This window comes from Cololabis saira, chromosome 2 (assembly GCF_033807715.1).
Source record: "Cololabis saira isolate AMF1-May2022 chromosome 2, fColSai1.1, whole genome shotgun sequence".
Lineage (NCBI taxonomy): Eukaryota > Metazoa > Chordata > Actinopteri > Beloniformes > Belonidae > Cololabis > Cololabis saira.
In genome coordinates this window covers 54,357,346-54,377,088 of record NC_084588.1, presented here as the reverse complement: position 1 = coordinate 54,377,088, position 19,743 = coordinate 54,357,346, and the positions used below count along the sequence as shown (strand labels likewise).

Sequence of the window (19,743 nt, the reverse complement as noted above, 5' to 3'; positions counted from 1 at the left end):
ATTCTTTGTACATCCGACCGTGAGCGTTGAAAGTGGCGTACGCACGTTTTTTGTGCGCCGCACTCTTAGTACATAAGGCCCCTGGACTTGTTCCTGCGCTTCCTCCTGGGTCTTTCACTGGAGACCAATCAGAACCTCCTACGAGGTCTGATGACATCAAACCAAAGAAGTTCACAGAAAACTATTGAATACATCAAGGAGAAGATCAGTGGGGATCTGTCTGCAGAGAGAAGCATCAACCTGTTCCACTGTCTGAATGAACTGAACGATCGGTCTCTGGTGGAGGAGGTCCAAGAGTCCCTGAGGTCTGGATCTCTCTCCACAGATAAACTGTCTCCTGCTCAGTGGTCGGCTCTGGTCTTCATCTTACTGTCATCAGGAGATCTGGAGGTGTTTGACCTGAAGAAGTTCTCAGCTTCAGAGAAGGCTCTACGGAGGCTGCTGCCGGTGGTCAAAGCCTCCAAGAAAGTTCTGTAAGTACCAACAGACACATGTTGGACCTCTGGAGTGGAGGCTAGTTTCTGACTACGTCTGGTTTTACCTCCACATTTCATGTTTTCTTCCCTTGTTTGGGTCTTTTTTTCAGCACAAACTCACATGCTGGTTCTTTCATTACCAGAGACTTTAATAACACATTGGACCTAAAATCACACACAAGCATGAACTATGACAAGGAAACACAGCAGTGAAATAATCTGATTGTTGTTCTTTTCTTCCGTCTGCAGACTGAGTGGCTGTAACCTCTCAGAGGACATCTGTCCACTTCTGTCCTCAGTTCTCAGCTCTCAGTCCTCCAGTCTGACAGAACTGGACCTGAGCAACAACGACCTGCAGGATTCTGGACTGGAGCAGCTGTGTCCTGGACTGGAGAGTCAACACTGTCACCTGGAGTGTCTCAGGTCAGGATTCATTTAAGGCTTTTCCTGCTGACTCCCTTGCAGCAGACAATTCACTTCAGTCCAGTTTTACTGGTAGAACCCACTTCACTATAAACTCACCTCAACACTCCACACAGAAATCAAAGGTTTAAACCTGACACTGAAGCTATAGTTCTGTCAAAAACATCATCCAGCTGTGCAGCAGCAGGATTCAGGATTCCAGCAGAATATCTCCTTCCACATGTTGATTCCCTGGAGAAATCCAGGATTACTGCGTTTAGCGACGCCAGGTCACTACAACTCACTGATGACCGTTACCATGACGATGAGGGATGAGGGAGTGGTGCTGGATGACCATCAGCTGAGCCGACTGTCCATCAGTCATGTTACAAATAGATGTAATGTTTTCTATAAACTCTCCTGACATGACACATTAACGGTCCTCAGAGTTATCGCGGACGTGAAACCAACCATGAGCTGGTTTTTGCAGCCTCTAGTGTCCAGTCGAGGAACTGCAGCGAGTCAGAGTTCCTCATGAGACCCGACCCAGAAGTGAGATGGTCGGCGCTTGGTCTCCACCTGGACAGCCAGCGGTGAAGGAAGACATGCCGTCAAACATGTCACCGGTCAGATTTGAGGTCCAGAGAAAACTCCGGAGTCCCACATTGTTTTGGTAGAGTTACACCGCGTTACCACACTAACTTATTGTTTTAGTGGCCAGGTGGGTAGCCCGAGGTAAACATGTGGCCAAACCCAGAAATGGAGCGCTAATCAGTGATGCAGACAGGAGAGACGGGCTATGACACACAGACCACAACAGGAAGTGATGCAGAACGCCCTGCAGCGTCATGGGGACGTGGTATCTGTCAGAAGCTGCATCAACGTGGCCGTCAGTTTTCTATCCTTTGGTCAATAGCAGAACGTGAAGAATCATCCAGAGACGCTGGAGGAGGAACCAGGGGTTCGTCATCCTATATCCTCACATCTTGGAGGTGGGAAACTCCGTCTGTACAGCTGTGTGTCCGCATATCCGTCCGTCCAGGTGAACATTTCCTTTTTGGACCAGGATGAGTCAACGTCTTCCAGTCCGGTTTTTGTGTTCACCACAGTTCTGAGACCGTCCTTGTCAAGGTGTTCAATGACATCCACATAAATGCAGACTGTGGAAGAACCACAGTGCCGGTACTATTGGACCTCAGCGCAGCATCTGCTACCGTTATAGTATTTTACTAGAGCCACTGGAGAACTGGGTCGGACTCTGTGGACCAATGCTTGACTGGTTTGAGTCTCACTTAAAGGACAGGGACTACTTTGTGTCAACATGTAACTTTACATCAGAATCAACAAAAATGAAATGTGGGGTTCCCCAAGGTTCTATCCTAGGACCCTCATATTTAACATCTACATGCCTCCGCTAGCTCAGGTAATAAGAAACAACAAGATAAGTTACAATAACTACGCAGATGACACACAGCTGTACATTTCAATGTCACCAGGAGACAATGAGGCCACACAAGTGTTGAGTAGATGCAGAGAACAGATCAATACATGGATGTGGGATAATGTTCTTCAGGTGAACACAAACAAAACTGAACTAGTAGTTTTTGGACCAGAAGAAGAGCGTTTAAGAGTCAACACACAGCTTTAGGTGTTACAGCTACAAACCACTGATGAGACCTGAAATCTGGGTGTAGTCGTGGACTCAGACCTGAAATCTGGGTGTAGTCGTGGACTTGAAGAACTCATTCATGTTTATCTTCAGTGGACTTGATTACTACAACGGCGTCTTCACAGATCTGACTAGCTGTCAATCACACAGCTGATCCAGAACACTGCTCGTTCTCACCAGAACCAAGAACCTGGACCACATCAGTCCAGTTCTGAGATCTTTACACAGGTTCCCTGCACCTCAGAGAATAGACTCTAAAATACTTCTGGTAGTTTAAAATTCACTGAATGGTTCAGGACAAAAATACATCAGAGACTTGTTGCCATAGCAACCACCCAGACCTCCCAGGTGTCCTGGTTCAGGTCTGCTCTGTGTCCCTAGAACCAGAACCAAACATGGAGAAGCAGCATTCAGCTTCTATGCTCCACAGATCTAGAACAAACCTCCAGAAACCTGCAGGAACTGGGACCCTCAGCTCCTTTGAATCAAGTTAAAGCTTGTTAGTTTACAGCCTTTGATGGATTATTGAAACTATTCTGAATTTAACTTTAAACAATGATATTAGTTCTTAATTGTAACTCTAGTTTGAGTCTAACTTTTGATTATTCTGCCAACTGCATTAAAACTCATGATTTAGATTTTTTCCTCTTTATTTTTCATGTTTTTATGATGTAAAGCAGCTTGAATTGTTTGTTGCTGAAATGTGATTTAACACAAACTTTACTGAGACCAGCAGAACAGTTGGAGACACAACTACATTTTCTTCCATAACTTTGAAATAACCTGATTGTCGGGCAGCTCGGTGGCGCAGTGGGTTAAGCAGCGGGCCATATACTGAGGCTACAGTCCTCCTCCTGCAGCGGTCGCGGGTTCGAATCCAGCCCACGCACCTTTGCTGCATGTCTTCCCCGTTCTCTCTCTCTACCCCTTTCCAGTCTGCATCTCCAATAAAGGGCCACTAGAGCCCAAAAAAACCTTTAAAAGAAATAACCTGATTGTTCTTTTCTTCCGTCTGCAGGTTGAGTGGCTGTAACCTCTCAAAGCACATCTGTCCACTTCTGTCCTCAGTTCTCAGCTCTCAGTCCTCCAGTCTGACAGAACTGGACCTGAGCAACAACGACCTGCAGGATTCTGGACTGGAGCAGCTGTGTCCTGGACTGGAGAGTCCACACTGTCACCTGGAGTCTCTCAGGTCAGGATTCATTCAAGTCTTTTCCAGGTCCAGAGAACCTGCTGCTAAACGTGTCTGCAGCAGGACACTTGAGCAGAGAACATGCAGCAGACCTGTGTTGTGTGTCTGCAGCAGGACACTTGAGCAGAGAACATGCAGCAGACCTGTGTTGTGTGCCTGCAGCAGGACACCTGAGCAGAGAACATGCAGCAGACCTGTGTTGTGTGTCTGCAGGCTGTCAGGCTGTCTGATCTCAGAGGAAGGAAGTTCTTCTCTGGCCTCAGCTCTGACCTCCAACCCCTCCCACCTGAGAGAGCTGGACCTGAGCTACAACCATCCAGGGGAGTCAGCAGGGAAGCTTCTGTCTGGACTGGAGGATCCCCGCTGGAGACTGGACACTCTCAGGTAGGACACTCTCAGGTAGGACACTCTCAGGTAGGACACACTCAGGTAGGACACACTCAGGTAGTACACTCTCAGGTAGTACACTCTCAGGTAGGACACACTCAGGTAGGACACCTTCTGGTAGGACACTCTCTGGTAGTACGGGGGGGGGGGGGGGGGGGTTATAGTGGTAGTCACGGTGGCACAGATGGGTTTTCCTCCACCTCAGGTGGTTACTCAGGGCTGTGTTGGGATGTAGTGGATACGGGAGTGTCCAACAGGTAATGGGGTAGGGGCTCTGACATCTCTGCTTCCTCTGAGAGAGACTGAGCTGGTCTGGCCCTCCTCCTCCTTTCAGGGTGGAGCCTGCTGGACAACGATGGTTGACACCAGGTCCGAGGAAGTGTAAGTGTGTTTTTGGTTTTATCAATAACTATATTATAACTATACAATAACTTTGACATTTTCTGGAAAAAAAAAACATAAAAAAAACAGACCTATTCGGGAAGGACAACTTTCACCTCAACCACAAAGGACTCACGGCCCTGGCCTCTCACCTGTCCATTCCCATCTTCACCTCAACCTCACAACCATCTCACATCCCTGTCATCATAAGCAACAGACCTGTACATACCCACTGTCCCAGTACACCTACCCGCTCTTCCCATCCTAACCTGATTCATGTCAACATCCTAAACAAGAACTCAGTCCACCAGCCCACATGCAACCCTGAACATGGCACTTTTTAACGTTCGCTCTCTGTCCAACAAGTCTTTTATCATTAACGACCTGGTTTTAGATAACAATTTAGACTGTTTGTTTTTAACTGAAACATGGCTCAGCACTGATGCACCAGCTGTTCTCACTGAGGCTTCCCCACCAAATTATAGTTTTTTTATTTTCTAACAGAACTGGGAAAAGAGGTGGTGGGACTGTGTAGCAAGGCTAGTGCTACGGGGCCCGACCGACAGGACAGAGAGGACACGGAGTTTCAGTGCAGAACTGTTTTATTTACCACACGTGCACAAACACAGCACCAGACAGCTCAGCAGCTCCAGCAGCAGACGAGAGAACCTCTTGCTGCTCTGCAGCCATGCCTTATGAAGGCAGGCAGGGAGGTTGATTGAGAGGTTGATTGGGGCCACCTGTGCCCCAATCAACCTGAGTGGCTGCAACTCCTCCACCCTGCCACACACCCCCATCGCCAACCTCAGGCCGGGGTCCATCCGGCCGAGCCAACTCCCCCCGCCCCCCTCGGAGCGGGAGAGGAAGCCAGGAACCGCAGACTGCGCCTCCGGGCCTTCCCGGTTCGGCCGACCGCTGGGGCCGGTCGGGAGGTCGTCCTCGGCGACGGGCCGACCACAGAACCCGGTCGGGAGGTCGTCCTCGGCGACGGGCCGACCACAGAACCCGGTCGGGAGGTCGCCCTCGGCGTAACCGCCGAGAACGCCGCTCTCGGGACCGGGCCCAGGGTAGCCTTGGGCCAGACGGCATCCGTGGCCGGTGGGTGTCCAGGACCAGCCCCTCCCCGACGCAGCACTGCTCTGGCCGCTGGTCCGTCTCCTCCCCGATGCCACACTGCTCCAGCAGCTGGTCTGTCTCCGCCTCGCCGACCTCAGTCTCAGCCTCCGACGCCTCCGGGACCGCATCCTCCGGGACCGCATCCTCCGGGACCGCATCCTCCGGGACCGCATCCTCCGGGACCGCATCCTCAGGGACCGCATCCTCAGGGACCGCATCCTCAGGGACCGCATCCTCCGGGACCGCTGTGGCGAACCTCAGACGTGGCGCTGGAGTGGGTCGCTCCGCTCGTCCCGCAGCCTCTGCCTCCCGGCCTGCCGGCTGCGGCGCCGGCTGCGGCGCCGGCTGCGGCGCCAGCAGCGTTTCCAGCGCCGCGAGCTGCCGCTCACCCTGGCCCTGAAGCACGGCTGCCAGGTCGGCCATTGCTCGGGCCAGGGCCTCCAGGGCCCGCTCCGTGCCTCCCTTCTCCATCCCGTCGGGCCCCACGTTGGGCGCCAGTGTAGCAAGGCTAGTGCTACGGGGCCCGACCGACAGGACAGAGAGGACACGGAGTTTCAGTGCAGAACTGTTTTATTTACCACACGTGCACAAACACAGCACCAGACAGCTCAGCAGCTCCAGCAGCAGACGAGAGAACCTCTTGCTGCTCTGCAGCCATGCCTTATGAAGGCAGGCAGGGAGGTTGATTGAGAGGTTGATTGGGGCCACCTGTGCCCCAATCAACCTGAGTGGCTGCAGCTCCTCCACCCTGCCACAGACTGCAACAATTATTTCAAGCTCCATAATAACTAAGGACATTTCTTTCGCAAAGTACTCATCATTTGAACACCATGCCTTTGTTTTTAGCAATCCTCTGATTTTATGTATTACTATTTACAGACCAACTAAGCGCCATCCCTATTTTATCAGTGAATTCTCTGAACTTTTATCGATTTTACAATCCACTTACAATAAGGTTTTAGTAACTGGTGATTGTAACATACACATGGATGACAATTCAGATCCCACCATGACTGAATTTTTAAATCTTTTGAACTGTATGGATTTTAAGCAGCATGTCACACAGCCCGCTACTAACAGAGGACACGCCCTGGACCTGGTAATAACATACTGGTGTGTCCTCTGTTGTCGACCTGGCAGTATCAGACCATTATTATGTGTTTTTTAATATCACCACTTTTACCCAACAGGAAGCCCCGGTGAGAACATTGACGACGCGCTATCTTACTCCTGAAGTGGCTGCAAATTTTATTGAAGTTTTACATAATAACCCTGCTGACATCTTACCTGCACCCTGTGATTTTATAGTTGATTATTTTAACATTAAACTGAGGTCAGCTTTAGACTCAGTAGCTCCACTCCACACTAAAACACTTACAACCAAACCCACATCCCCATGGATGAACACTGACGTCAAAAATTTGAAAAGAAATTGCAGGAGTGCAGAGAGGAAATGGAGGCAGACAAAACTAACAGTACACTTTGAAATACTCCGGAACAAACTTAAAATTTACAATAAAGCAGTGAGACAGGCAAGAATTTCCCATTTCTGCCAACTCATCACAGATAAAAAGAATGACCATAAATTCCTCTTCTCCACAATCGCTCGTTTAACCAATACTGATTTTAAGAAATCCTCCATGGCACCAACAAATGATCTATGTGAGGACTTTGCAGACCACTTCAGAGGTAAAATCGATGGCATCAGAACCACTCTTTTAGAACAAAACATTTTTTAACAGGCCTGCACCATCACTTTTATCTGAGGAGATACTGGAGCATTTTGTCCTGGTTGATGCAAAAATGCTCGGTCGAGTTTTCTCACGAGTAAACCCAACAACCTGCCTTTTAGACCAAATTCCCACATCCCTCTTAAAACAATTTTGTGGATTCTTTGAATTTGAACTTTTAAATATTGCAAATTGCTCTTTTCAGACAGGTGTCTTCCCTGCTGCCTTCAAAACGGCAGTAGTGATTCCCCTTCTGAAGAAGAGCAACTTGGATCCTGAGATGCTTCAAACAGCACTATGTAACTTCTCCACCTTAAAGGAGCTGTATTTAAGAGCAATAATAAAACGAATCATAAAATGACCCCGATATGTCAACAGACATTTAAAAATCATGTTCATTTCAAATACTTATGCCACTGACAACAGCACTCAAGCCAGGATATTCCAGTTTAAAAAGAGGAGTTGCAGCCCTCAACTGATGTTTATGTTGAAGCTCCACCCTCCACCTATCTCCCAATCACCAAGTCAGTATTGTTTCTGAAGCTCCACCCTCCACCTATCTCCCAATCACCAAGTCAGTATTGTTTCTGAAGCTCCACCCTCCACCTATCTCCCAATCACCAAGTCAGTATTGTTTCTGAAGCTCCACCCTCCACCTATCTCCCAATCACCAAGTCAGTATTGTTTCTGAAGCTCCACCCTCCACCTATCTCCCAATCACCAAGTCAGTATTGTTTCTGAAGCTCCACCCTCCACCTATCTCCCAATCACCAAGTCAGTATTGTTTCTGAAGCTCCACCCTCCACCTATCTCCCAATCACCAAGTCAGTATTGTTTCTGCATCCGGGTTGCCAGCTCGGCTCTAATTATGGCAGCCATGGCAGCCTACGTTCCTGCTGCATTCTGCAGCCTACCTGGCAACCTCTGGTTGGGGGGAGGAGGGGGAGGGTACACGCCGCTCAACAATATTTTGAAAGTGACTGCAGTACCAGTTTTTGCCATTTCTTACAGACGGCTCCTTTAATATAATATTTCATCATCATCATTGTGATGGTACATCAACTTCCAACAGGTTTAATGACACCTCTGTCATGGTCTGAGGGGTCTGTATCGCCTTCACTGGCACTATGTAACTTTGAGGAGCATGGTAGGAACCCTGCCACACTAAAAAACTACACATTTTTACGGCTTTGACTGCTTTACGGCATACGTCACTTCCCCCTCCTTCCCGATTCGTAGTCGAGACGAAAGCTGGGCGGGGCATGGAGCGCAGAGCTCAGCAGAAGCTGGTATCGTGGCCAAAGCAGCGAAAAAAACGAAGATAATAAAAGTTTTATCGGAGGAGGCAAAAAAAAGAAAGTGGGAGAGTAACAAGCTAAATGCCCTGAGAAGAATACACATTGGCCCTTGTAGCCGTCGTCTTGGACAAGAGATGGTTGAAGGATGTAAAGACGTTCATCACCTTCAGGTATGCACTTTTGTCAACACCTATGTCAGTGTGTTTTCAAAAATAAGTGTTGCTACTGTAGCAAATGTCAATGTAAACAATTTGACTCTTCAGGTCTGTATATACAGACACTTATACACCGATGGTAAAAGCAACAAATTTGTAGATACAGTAAAATATAGCCAGAAAAATTAAATATATAGGCAAAGTATACACTCCCAGATAAAAAGAATACAATATAAACACCATATAAGCATATCAAATAAATCTACTTTGTTGGAATTATATTAAAATAATAACAAGGGTAGTAAAAGAAACCTTATATGGTGTTTATAATGTGTAGTTTTATCTTGTGAGTGTATAAATATATACATTTCTCTAATGTTTCTATAGCTATACATTACTTGCTTTTACTGTCAACAAAATATGTTGATTGATTTATATGTCAGTAATTATCAGAAAGACATAATGTTTTTGTATCTTTATTCTCACACTCTGCAGGACTACATCAGATCTGGAAAAATTCCAGAATCACATCTTCATGCAGGGAAGGTTCTCCTACACTCCAGCAGTGAATCATCAGGGAAGGTTCTCCTACTCCAGCAGTGAATCATCAGGGAAGGTTCTCCTACACTCCAGCAGTGAATCATCAGGGAAGGTTCTCCTACACTCCAGCAGTGAATCGTCAGGGAAGGTTCTCCTACTCCAGCAGTGAATCATCAGGGAAGGTTCTCCTACACTCCAGCAGTGAATCATCAGGGAAGGTTCTCCTACTCCAGCAGTGAATCATCAGGGAAGGTTCTCCTACTCCAGCAGTGAATCATCAGGGAAGGTTCTCCTACTCCAGCAGTGAATCATCAGGGAAGGTTCTCCTACTCCAGCAGTGAATCATCAGGGAAGGTTCTCCTACTCCAGCAGTGAATCATCAGGGAAGGTTCTCCTACTCCAGCAGTGAATCATCAGGGAAGGTTCTCCTACACTCCAGCAGTGAATCATCAGGGAAGGTTCTCCTACTCCAGCAGTGAATCATCAAGGAAGGTTCTCCTACTCCAGCAGTGAATCATCAAGGAAGGTTCTCCTACACTCCAGCAGTGAATCACACGCGGACTCTCCCAGCACCAAACAAGGATGGACACAAGATGCTACTGCTACTATAGTCATTGTACTATTTACAGTAACTTCTTACACTGTTTCATAGTTCAGTTTTTATTATCAGTTCATTATTTTTAGTTTATTTTTCTACTACACTTGTTTACTTTATTCACAGTAATTTATCCTGTCATACAGTTGTTCATTACTGCTACTGTGATACAGATTACCTATTGTTTATAATAATGTATGGGATAACTGCTCAAGAATTTTTCTAAATAGTGTGTAAATAAAAGTCTGTCTTGTTTTGCACAAATCTCTTTATTTAAAACACACAAAAACAACTGTACAGGAAAAAATGGAACAAAAAAAAAAACAATATCAAAATATTTGCAGTAATCCTCATAAAGGTTCCATTCTACAGAAGACGGCGAGCCCTGAAACCAGTGTACTGTCCCATTGGCTCTAAGGTGTCTCTTATTTTACAAACACAGCAGCTTGGTATTACCACTCTGTTGCCCACACCCAGGCGCCCATGCTGCCAGAGCACAAACTTGCAATATGCTGCGTGTTGGTTCTGTCTTTGTGGGGGTTCAAACTCTGATGATGCAGAGGTAGAGGTGTTCTCAGGAACAGCAGATTCCTGATAAAACAAGAGACAGAATTTGTCAGGCACACAAGGAATGGACACAAATGCAGACAAAGGGAAAACGGTTCAAAAGATTTATTTGAGTAAATCTGAGCAGGCAAGGGTCAGGCAAAAATCCATCCAGGGGCAGGCAAAGGTCAAGGTCCAAAAAGGCCGTCAGCGAAGGCAGAGGTACCGGCAAGGGCTAGGCAAAAACGTGGTCTGGGGGCAGAAAAAGATCAAAAGGTCAAAAACTTGAAAACTCACTTGGCTTGGTAAACGGCTTGAAGGCTTGGAGAACACAAGACAATCTGGCATGGGCTGAAGAGGGACTGAGGCTTAAATGCTGTGGGCATGATTGCACCAGAGTGATTGCAGGTGTTGTCAGGTAGGGGGGGAAGGAGCCAGACACACCCACTCAACCTCAGGCCGTGACAGAATTGTTATGATACAAATGTAAATGTAGAGTTCTATGTTCAATAAGAATCAAAATAAGAATGTTTTCACATACAGGGGATTCGTCTTGGGTTTTGGTAATTCTAAAATTACTGACAATATCAACAACAGACACATAGAATAATAATAGTGATCATACAATTGTGTAATTTGCAATGAGGAAGCTTTATAAAATAATAATACAATTGAATAGAATTACAGCATTAGAGGAAATAATGGAATGCAAAAAAAATGTATAGAACATTTCTATTATTTTTCCTGAGGACTGTAAAATTGTGCAGGGCTGATCTGCAAAACATTCAGTTATTCACAGGTTATAAAGTATTTTTTTTATTTTGTCAGTAAGTATGTTGGACTACTAATTTATGACAAAGTCCCTCTAAAAAATGTGACAGGAAAAAGGTGCAGAGCGTATGAGTTTGTAGGGCGCATTATCTCGCTGAAACAGTGACTTCACTAATAAAACCAAGTTGAACTTAGTGATTTTCAACTTCATCATATTACACTGTTTAGCCAAAAATAGATACATTACCTCTTCACTATCCATCCTGCAAACGACCGCTGAAAACAGAAAAGTAGTTTTGAAAGTCCGTCCCGTCTTATTTCATTCATTATCAAAACAAATGCACGCAACGAAGACAGGATCTTTCCGGCAGCACGCGCTGGTGCTCATGGGAAATGTAGTTCTTTCTGGTAAAGCACTACCGCTTTTGTCCAAAGGAGCCGCCAAACTCAACAAAAGCTGAAAGTTACGTTGTACTGCTTTAATAACTACCGACCTGTATCCAACCTACCCTTTTTAAGTAAAATTATAGAAAAACTGGTTTTTATCCAGTTAAATGATTTTTTAAACAGAAATAATATTTCAGAACAATTTCAATCTGGTTTTAGGATGAACCCCTTTAGGAAGACTGCCCTTGTGAAGATTGTTAATGATCTCAGGTGTAACATGGACTCAAGGAAACTATCAGTCCTGAGGGGTATTTATTCCAGGAAGCAGGTTCAACAAATTCCGAGTTTAAACTTGAACTCTGAGTTGACTTAACCTGAGATAGGAAAGTCGGAGTTTTCGGTTCCAGAACAGCGGATTTGAGTTAGTTCAATCAACTCTGAGTTTGTTAAACTCGAGTTAAAAAGCCATCATCAGTAGAGCCCTGAAACAAGGATTCACCATGGCGACAACAGAAGAGCAACATACTTTTTCTTTTTTCTTTTTAAACTTTATTTAACATTTCAATTTACAAAATCCCTTTGAAGAAACATTTGTTTGCGTCTGAAGATCCACATACTTCACGCCACTGGAGTTAGAAGTGTTAATACGTGCGTATGGTGAGTATGAGAGCAGATTTCAGAAAAAAAAAACACGAAACACGAGGATAGAAATGGCGTGGGGGAAAGTTGCTACATCAATGTGTAAGTTTGAATGCAGTATTCATTTAACGTTTAAGTGTTTCTCAATCCTGGTCATCGTGGGCCCCTGTCCTGCATGTTTTAGATGTTTCCCTGCACCAACACACCTGATTCTAATTAAAGGTCCTCATTAGCTTGTCACCAAGGTCTGCACAACTCTGTTGATGACACACGTACTTTTATCACGGTGCGCTGAAGCAGGGTAGCATCTAAAACATGCAGGACAGGGGCCCATGAGGACCAGGATTGAGAAAGCACACTGTCTTATAGTATTACAGATGAAAGCAGTGGTGGAATGGTATTGAATGAAATTTTATTGTCATTTAGATCACACACGGCTTCAGGGGAAAATGTTTTTTTTATTTTTTTTTTATGCATTTATGGAATTACTCTGTGTCTATTTGTATTGATTTATTCTATTACTTAATACATATAAAATAACTACAAATGCATATCAGAAAAACATGATGGATTTCACTAGGTATTATCTTTCCCAACACTTATACCCCCCGGTGGTCGGTCGCTAGCAATCTCGTTTTTAGCGCTCACTGCAGTGTTACTAACTTACAAAAATGAAAAGGAAGCAGACAACCAGTTAATTTAAAAAAAAAAGAAAGAAGGCAAGTCATGAGTCCAATGTTGCCCCAGCAGCCGAAGATATTAATGAGGCTGATAGCCACTGATGGATTAATTATGCAAGTTCATTTTAAGGTAAAATATCAAATCACCCTACCCTACCCTCTTATAAATCTGTATAAATCTGTTTTTTTTACTCTCTCCCTCTCTTTCTGTCTTCTGCTCCCTCCCTTTGCTTTTTGCATTTGGACTTTAACTGTTTGAAGTTAAACTCGGATGTCCCTGTGATATTGTTGCACCGACATAGTGAATAAAATACGTTGCGTTTGTCAGATACGCTTTTTCTGCTCTCTCTGCCGCTTGCCCCAATTGGCTGAATTGACGCCACTGAGGGAGGAGACAGAGAGAAACTCAGGCTTTATTGAAGTAAACCTGCTACCGAGCAGGTTAGGTTCAGAGGCTCAGTTGCCATAGTAACTGACTCAAAATTTGAGTTAACTCGCTTTCTGGAACTGAAAACTCTGGATTTCCCTCATCTCAGGCTTAACAAACTCAGGATTTTCACTAAACCTGCTTCCTGGAATACCCCTCTGGTGCTACTGAATCTTAGCGCTGCCTTCGATACAGTAGAACCACCACATCTTGTTAAATAGACTCAAAAACCTGGTGGGCCTCTCTGGTACTGTTCTTAACTGGTTTTATTCCTACCTCACAGATCGGCGCTTTCTTTTAAGTCTGGATACATGTTCCTCAAGAACCCATGAAAGTAAGTGGGGGGTGCCCCAAGGTTCAATTTTAGGTCCAATACTTTTTAATCTCTATATGCTTCCTCTTGGGGATGTCATCAGGAGACACGGCATCAGCTTCCACAGCTACGCTGATGACACACAGCTGTACATCGCCGTGTCTCCTGATGACACTGGGCCTTTTGATTCCCTTTTATACTGTATTTTAGTTTATCAATTCATGGATGGCAGAGAACTTCTTACAGCTCAACCAGGACAAAACAGAGGTTTTAGTTATTGGTCCTGAAGACAGGAGAGAGGCCAGAAAATTGTTTCTAGATGAATCATGTAGTCTTCAGGAGATTCTGAATCTTTTTGTTTGCATGCTGCAATGCAAGTGTATGCTCCTCTATGGAGACACAATAATGTGATTATTTAATTTATTTATTTTTTTATCCCTGTTTTACCACCCCGTGCTCCTACCTACCAACCCCAGGAGGGCCCTGCACTGAGCTCAGGGCTCCTCCTTAACCTGAGGAGTCTTTTCTCATCTGGCGCCCCGGTTGGCCAGAGGGGGCATGTATAGCCCAGGACTGTGTGCATGTTTTTGTGAGGGTAGCTCCCATTAGCTACCCAGGGGAACACGGGGAGAACATGCAAACTCCACACATAAAGGCCCTTTCGCCAACCCCACCCAGGGTGCTGAAGTCATGGGGGAACTAACACGCACTTCAGCGCCCACAGCATCCCCCGGCAGGAATCGAACCCAGGACCTTCTTGCTGTGAGACGGCTGCACTACCAGCTGCGCCACCGTGCCCCCCGTGATTATTTAATTTTAACTCCAAATCTACCAAGTCAATTGCGAACTGGTCGGTATCCCGAAATGGATCTGCAAGACCATCAGCAGCTTTTACCGTTTCATCAATTTTTTTTTTAGCCTTCTTTTTCTCTTCTTGTTTACTCCTCTTTCTCATTCAAATTAATCAGAATGTATTTACAAAAGTCTTAAAAAGAAAAAGTGAAACAAATCTTTGGATAAATTCCGATGCTAAAACTAAAGATAAACAAAAACTAACTAAATATTAAACACAAACTTCAGATCATCTATATGTGGGTTTGTGTACCAGTGCATATGTGTAAATTATTTCTTTTCAAACTACATTAACTAAACTTAATTGGTGCATTTTAACTGAACTCTCAAACTAAATGATAGCAGCACTGATCACAAATGTACTTCTTTTTTTTTTTTTTTTTTTTTTAATTTTTTTACAATGTGAATATGCTCGTGTGCACTCAGAGTTCCTCTGTGTGTAAAAGAACTGCTCAACGGGTTTGTTTCTTCTCCATACGCCCCTTTCTGTGTAAAATGTCACTGACATGCAATTGACAGTAGGTTCATGAACACGCCCTTCTACTGCATCTAAAAATACAGCGGTGCTCATTTTACGGGACGAAACCCAACCTGTTGAAGCTGTCAATCATCAGTACGTGATTTTACGACAGTTAAAATAAAGAAAAATGATTGATATGTTTCATGCTCGTGTAACAGTCAACCCAATCATACACATCTCATACTTACAATCGCAAGAATTACATTTTTATACGATCAAAACACACAAAGACCGGGTCAAATACAGGATTTACAAAAGTAATCCGTAACCATTCGAACGGTGAATTAAACCAATTTGACAATTCTACGTCACTATGCCTGCATTCAGGGCTTAGAATAATTCAAAAAGACTTTATTACTCTATTTCTGTTTATTTATTTATTTTTCTAAGAGGGGAGCTCTCACTTGGGTAACACTTTACAATAAGGGTCCCTTAATTAACGTTAGTTAATGCATTATTAAGCATTAATTAACAGTTTAATAATAGTTAAATAACCATTATTATGTATTACTTAACATTAATTAGCAAATTAGTTAATGCATTAATAAACAGTTAGTTAATGCATTATTAAGCATTAATTAACAGTGTAATAATAGTTAAATAACCATTATTATGTATTACTTAACATTAATTAGCATATTAGTTAATGCATTAATAAACAGTTAATTAATGCCTACTGCTCAGAGTTAATTAATACATTAGTAAGCATTAATAAACGTTACATGATGTAATTATTTATCCTTATGTATGCATTACTTAGTATAAAGTAATACATTAGTTAATACATAAGTAAAACGTTAATAATGTCCCTAGTAATCATTTACTAATGGTGTTTATTTGGAGTGAATATGCATTAAGTAACAGCTACCTAATACATCTACTAATCATTCGCTAATGGTGTACATGTTTACTGGATGGGCATTATTAAACAACTATTTAGAGTCTTAAGTAATCATTTCCTAATGGTGCTGTGTATGTTATCAGGTAGCTTACCTGACCTTATGAACGGTAACCTGACATAAACCTTAATAAATGTATAGGAGTGGCTCATAACCATTACTTAACCATTAGTAAAGGCTTGCTGGACCCTTATTGTAAAGTGTAACACATTTATCCCTTAGGTAACACATTATTAATGCTTAACTGCCTCATAAGCATTACTTAACCATAATTAACCATTAGTAAATACTATTCTGGACCCTTATTGTAAAGTGTAACACATTTATCCCTTAGGTAACACATTATTAATGCTTAACAGCCTCATAAGCATTACTTAACCATAATTAACCATTAGTAAAGGCTTGCTGGACCCTTATTATAAAGTGTAACACATGTATCCCTTAGGTTACACATTATTAATGCTTAACTGCCTCATAAGCATTACTTGACCATAGTTAACCATTAGTAAATTAAGCAATCACATATAAAGAAGTTTACACTTTTTATTTAAAACAAAATAAAACAGATAACAGATAACATTTGTTATATGTATACATCTTATACATACATATATATATATATATATATATATATATATACATATATATATATATATATATATATATATATATATATATATATATATATATATATATATATATATATATACATATATACATATATACATATATATATACATATATATATATATATACACATCTGTGATAACAGATACGTAACAACAATTCACACAGAGGAGAGCTTTGAACAAACATTATTTAGTAACATAATACAATAACACAGTATGATAGGCTGGCATAATTTCATCATCCTTCATTTTATGTATTGTAGCAGAAATGACTTTAGTGGCCTTTATAACCTCCTTGCATCTTTTAGCAAAGTCTGCCACCGTCCCCCCCTTCTCCACCTGATCATATTCTTCTGGAGCAGCTATTGCGAGCTCGGCAATCGCTGCAGTCCTCACAATAGTAAGTCTGTCTACTCCATACTTCTCGAAGGATTTGGCCATATTCTTCCCCGTCTGGAAAATGGCAAGGACTTCCTTGTACCGCTTCACCACATCACCTGGTCCTCCAACTAATATAAACACACAAGAACAAGAAGGAATGTATCATTTGAATCATGAGATTGATGAGAAGAAAAAAACTAATCATTGTATTTTACTGTTAATGTTCAATGTGCCGCGAGACACACTAATCCCATATGTGACACCTCAACACAGTGTAGAAGGATTTTCTGGCACAACTTCACCAAGGTACATGGAAACACCATGACACACACAGGGAATTATCAAGGCTAAATTGGGAAAAAAGAGGGGAAAATGCTAAATAAAAATGGACACATTTGGGGTGAATCATTTTTGGAAATTAACATTCATTTGGACCGTACTGGTCCTTCTGGTACATCCCTCTATCAGCGTGCAGGGCTTGAATTTAGCACTCTCCACTTGCCATTTGCGACCCAAATTCCTCAAGTGGCGAGACAGATTTTCTCGCCACTTGGCTAGTTAGAAAAATCGAGATTCCCAACTTTTGTGCCATTTATAAATCAAATTGAGATTCCCAATACTGTGCGCACCATTGCACCTTTTTATTTTTTATTCTTGATGTCAACTCGGGGTGAACCGTCTGAGTCTGACTCTGAAGAATGAATAGTAAACACTCTGAAGAACAACTGGAGAAAATGGACCAATGCAATGTCTCAGTTTGACCAGCAGGGGACACACTGTATAGTTCTTTAAATGGTTTAGCTGTTGTCTTGTGGTTGTCTTAAGACAGGCTAGGTTGGTTGTTGTAGTCTTTATAAGACACTTTCGAGCTAATAATAAAAAGGCTGCTTGTTTTTAAATTCACTTGTTCGTTCTCATTTGGACATTTTTATCCAGCCCAGAATAAACACATTATTTATACAATACACCTGCTGCATTATAGAATATACAGACACTGAATACTGAATGATAATTGTAGCGCATAGAAAAACAGGATTGATGTAATATGGTACTACGATGACTGCTATATACAAATGATGTCGAAATACAAAAGTAAAGCAACGTTTTGGTTTTGGCTAGTAAAAAATCTGGTTGGCTAATAACTTTTTTCATCTAATAGCCACTTGGCTAGTAAGTCAAAAAGTTAATTTCAAGCCCTGTCAGCTTGTCATGAGAGATTGATCTACTTGTAGGGACAACAGACACATACAGCTCAAGCCAGCCAAGAAATACGTTTCACATACCCCGCAGGCGAGAGCGATGTTTGCTTTTCTTCGCCTTTTTCTCCTTATCCTGTCAGAGCTGGATTCAGAGCTGGATTCAGAGTCATCCTCACTGTCGTCTTCACTGTCATGCTGCATCTCAGATCCCCTCATCGCTTCATCATCACTGTCTTCTCTTCTGGACTGTTGAGCCTCCTTGAGACATGTCAAAGCTATGGATGCAAGGATTGATAGTTGATTACATCAGTTTGATTGCTTATTGTATACAAACACCTACGATAACAAACACAGCTATGACACAACTTTCGCACCCACAGCGTACACACCCATCATTCTTTAACCCTCGAGCATCCCTTAAAATTAATATACACTTTTTACCCATAGTCCAAATTTGCCTCATTGACTACCATCTCATAAAAGTGCAATAAAAATGTAATACATATTTATTTTCACTGTCACCACATAAAATCTTTTCAACAACTTCAGACCTGGCCATAGATATAAAGTTAATTATAATCTTTAAACATTATTTTTACAACTCCTGATTTTTTCAATAGAAAAATCACAAAATATGCAATATTTTCAAAAATTAGGTTCAAAGTGAAATATATTACAGCATTGACTATGTCAATAATTGATAACATTTATTTTGATGCATTATTATTTTTGGAACAATGATTGTTCATTTAAAAAAACTTACACTCTTTACCTTCATGTCCAAATTTGCCCCATTGACTCCCATTATAACCACATATTTTTTATGTACTGTAATTCTTACCTATTATAATTTTTTTCAGACGAATTCCTAATAAATCTAAGCCTCTACCTTCAAAATACAGAGAAAACAGGTTTTATGTCTGGTGACCCCCCCAAAACTAGCAGGGGCAGCAGAGCTTCATCACATCAAGTTTCATTGACGTCTCATCCATCCCGCTCCGTGTTTAGTTGGGGTCTTTCGTTTAAAAAAGTGTCAGCCTTCACGAGGTGTATTAGCTTCTACACACACCCAGTTACATGACTGAGAAGTCAGTCTTTCAAATTTAACGACGTAAACTTCTTCTTCTCCATTATTCAAGTGTTACTGAGTCAAATATGCAGCATTTTGTCAGAATTATGTATTTGTTATGACAACTCGAATTGTGAACTTTTCAAAAAAAAGTGTCATAAAGTTAACATTAAGAGCTAACAGTTTAACGTAGTTAGATTAATCTTACCATGTTTTCCAGATGAATTTCCCTTTTCCGCTTTTTTCTTGTGCGTGGTTATCCTGGTCCTGCGAGGTGAGACTCCGAGCTCATCCATCTGGGGCCTGTACTACGAAGCGGGATTTGGGGTTAGCGAGGTAACTTCAGGTTTAACCCTGGGTTTTCAGGACTACGACGGTGGTTCACTTCTTAGCGGGGCACATCGCCATGGTAACTTATGCTGAACCGCTAACCTGCTCCGGAGCAGGTTATGTTCGAGATACAGATCGCCGGGTGTAAAAGCACCGCCCA

The 19,743-nt window shown here is 42.7% G+C and overlaps 2 protein-coding genes and 1 long non-coding RNA gene across 3 annotated transcripts in view; 2 read left to right on the top strand and 1 right to left on the bottom strand.

Moving 5' to 3' along the window:
- Positions 1-19,743, top strand: part of LOC133418372 (NLR family CARD domain-containing protein 3-like) — a 170,944-nt gene that overhangs the window by 63,566 nt on the left and 87,635 nt on the right. The gene's annotated exons all lie outside the window — the stretch shown is intronic.
- Positions 139-10,076, top strand: LOC133418434 (ribonuclease inhibitor-like). The gene is made up of 5 exons (XM_061707117.1): positions 139-473; positions 726-899; positions 3,566-3,739; positions 3,953-4,123; positions 9,302-10,076. The coding sequence occupies exons 1-5, from the start codon at positions 151-153 to the stop codon at positions 9,513-9,515; spliced, it is 1,056 nt and encodes a 351-aa protein (XP_061563101.1). The 5' UTR covers positions 139-150; the 3' UTR covers positions 9,516-10,076.
- On the bottom strand, positions 16,938-19,536 carry LOC133418455 (uncharacterized). The gene is made up of 3 exons (XR_009770442.1): positions 19,462-19,536; positions 18,269-18,459; positions 16,938-17,113 (listed from the first exon to the last, which is right to left on the bottom strand). It is a non-coding gene; the product is annotated as an uncharacterized LOC133418455 (long non-coding RNA).

Excerpts from the sequence above, each read along its gene's own strand:
- LOC133418434 (XM_061707117.1), top strand. The coding sequence starts at position 151 with ATGACATCAAACCAAAGAAGTTCACAGAAAACTATTGAATACATCAAG. Across the intron at positions 474-725 it reads AAAGCCTCCAAGAAAGTTCT|ACTGAGTGGCTGTAACCTCT; the intron begins GTAAGTACCAAC and ends TTCCGTCTGCAG. Across the intron at positions 3,740-3,952 it reads TGTCACCTGGAGTCTCTCAG|GCTGTCAGGCTGTCTGATCT; the intron begins GTCAGGATTCAT and ends GTGTGTCTGCAG.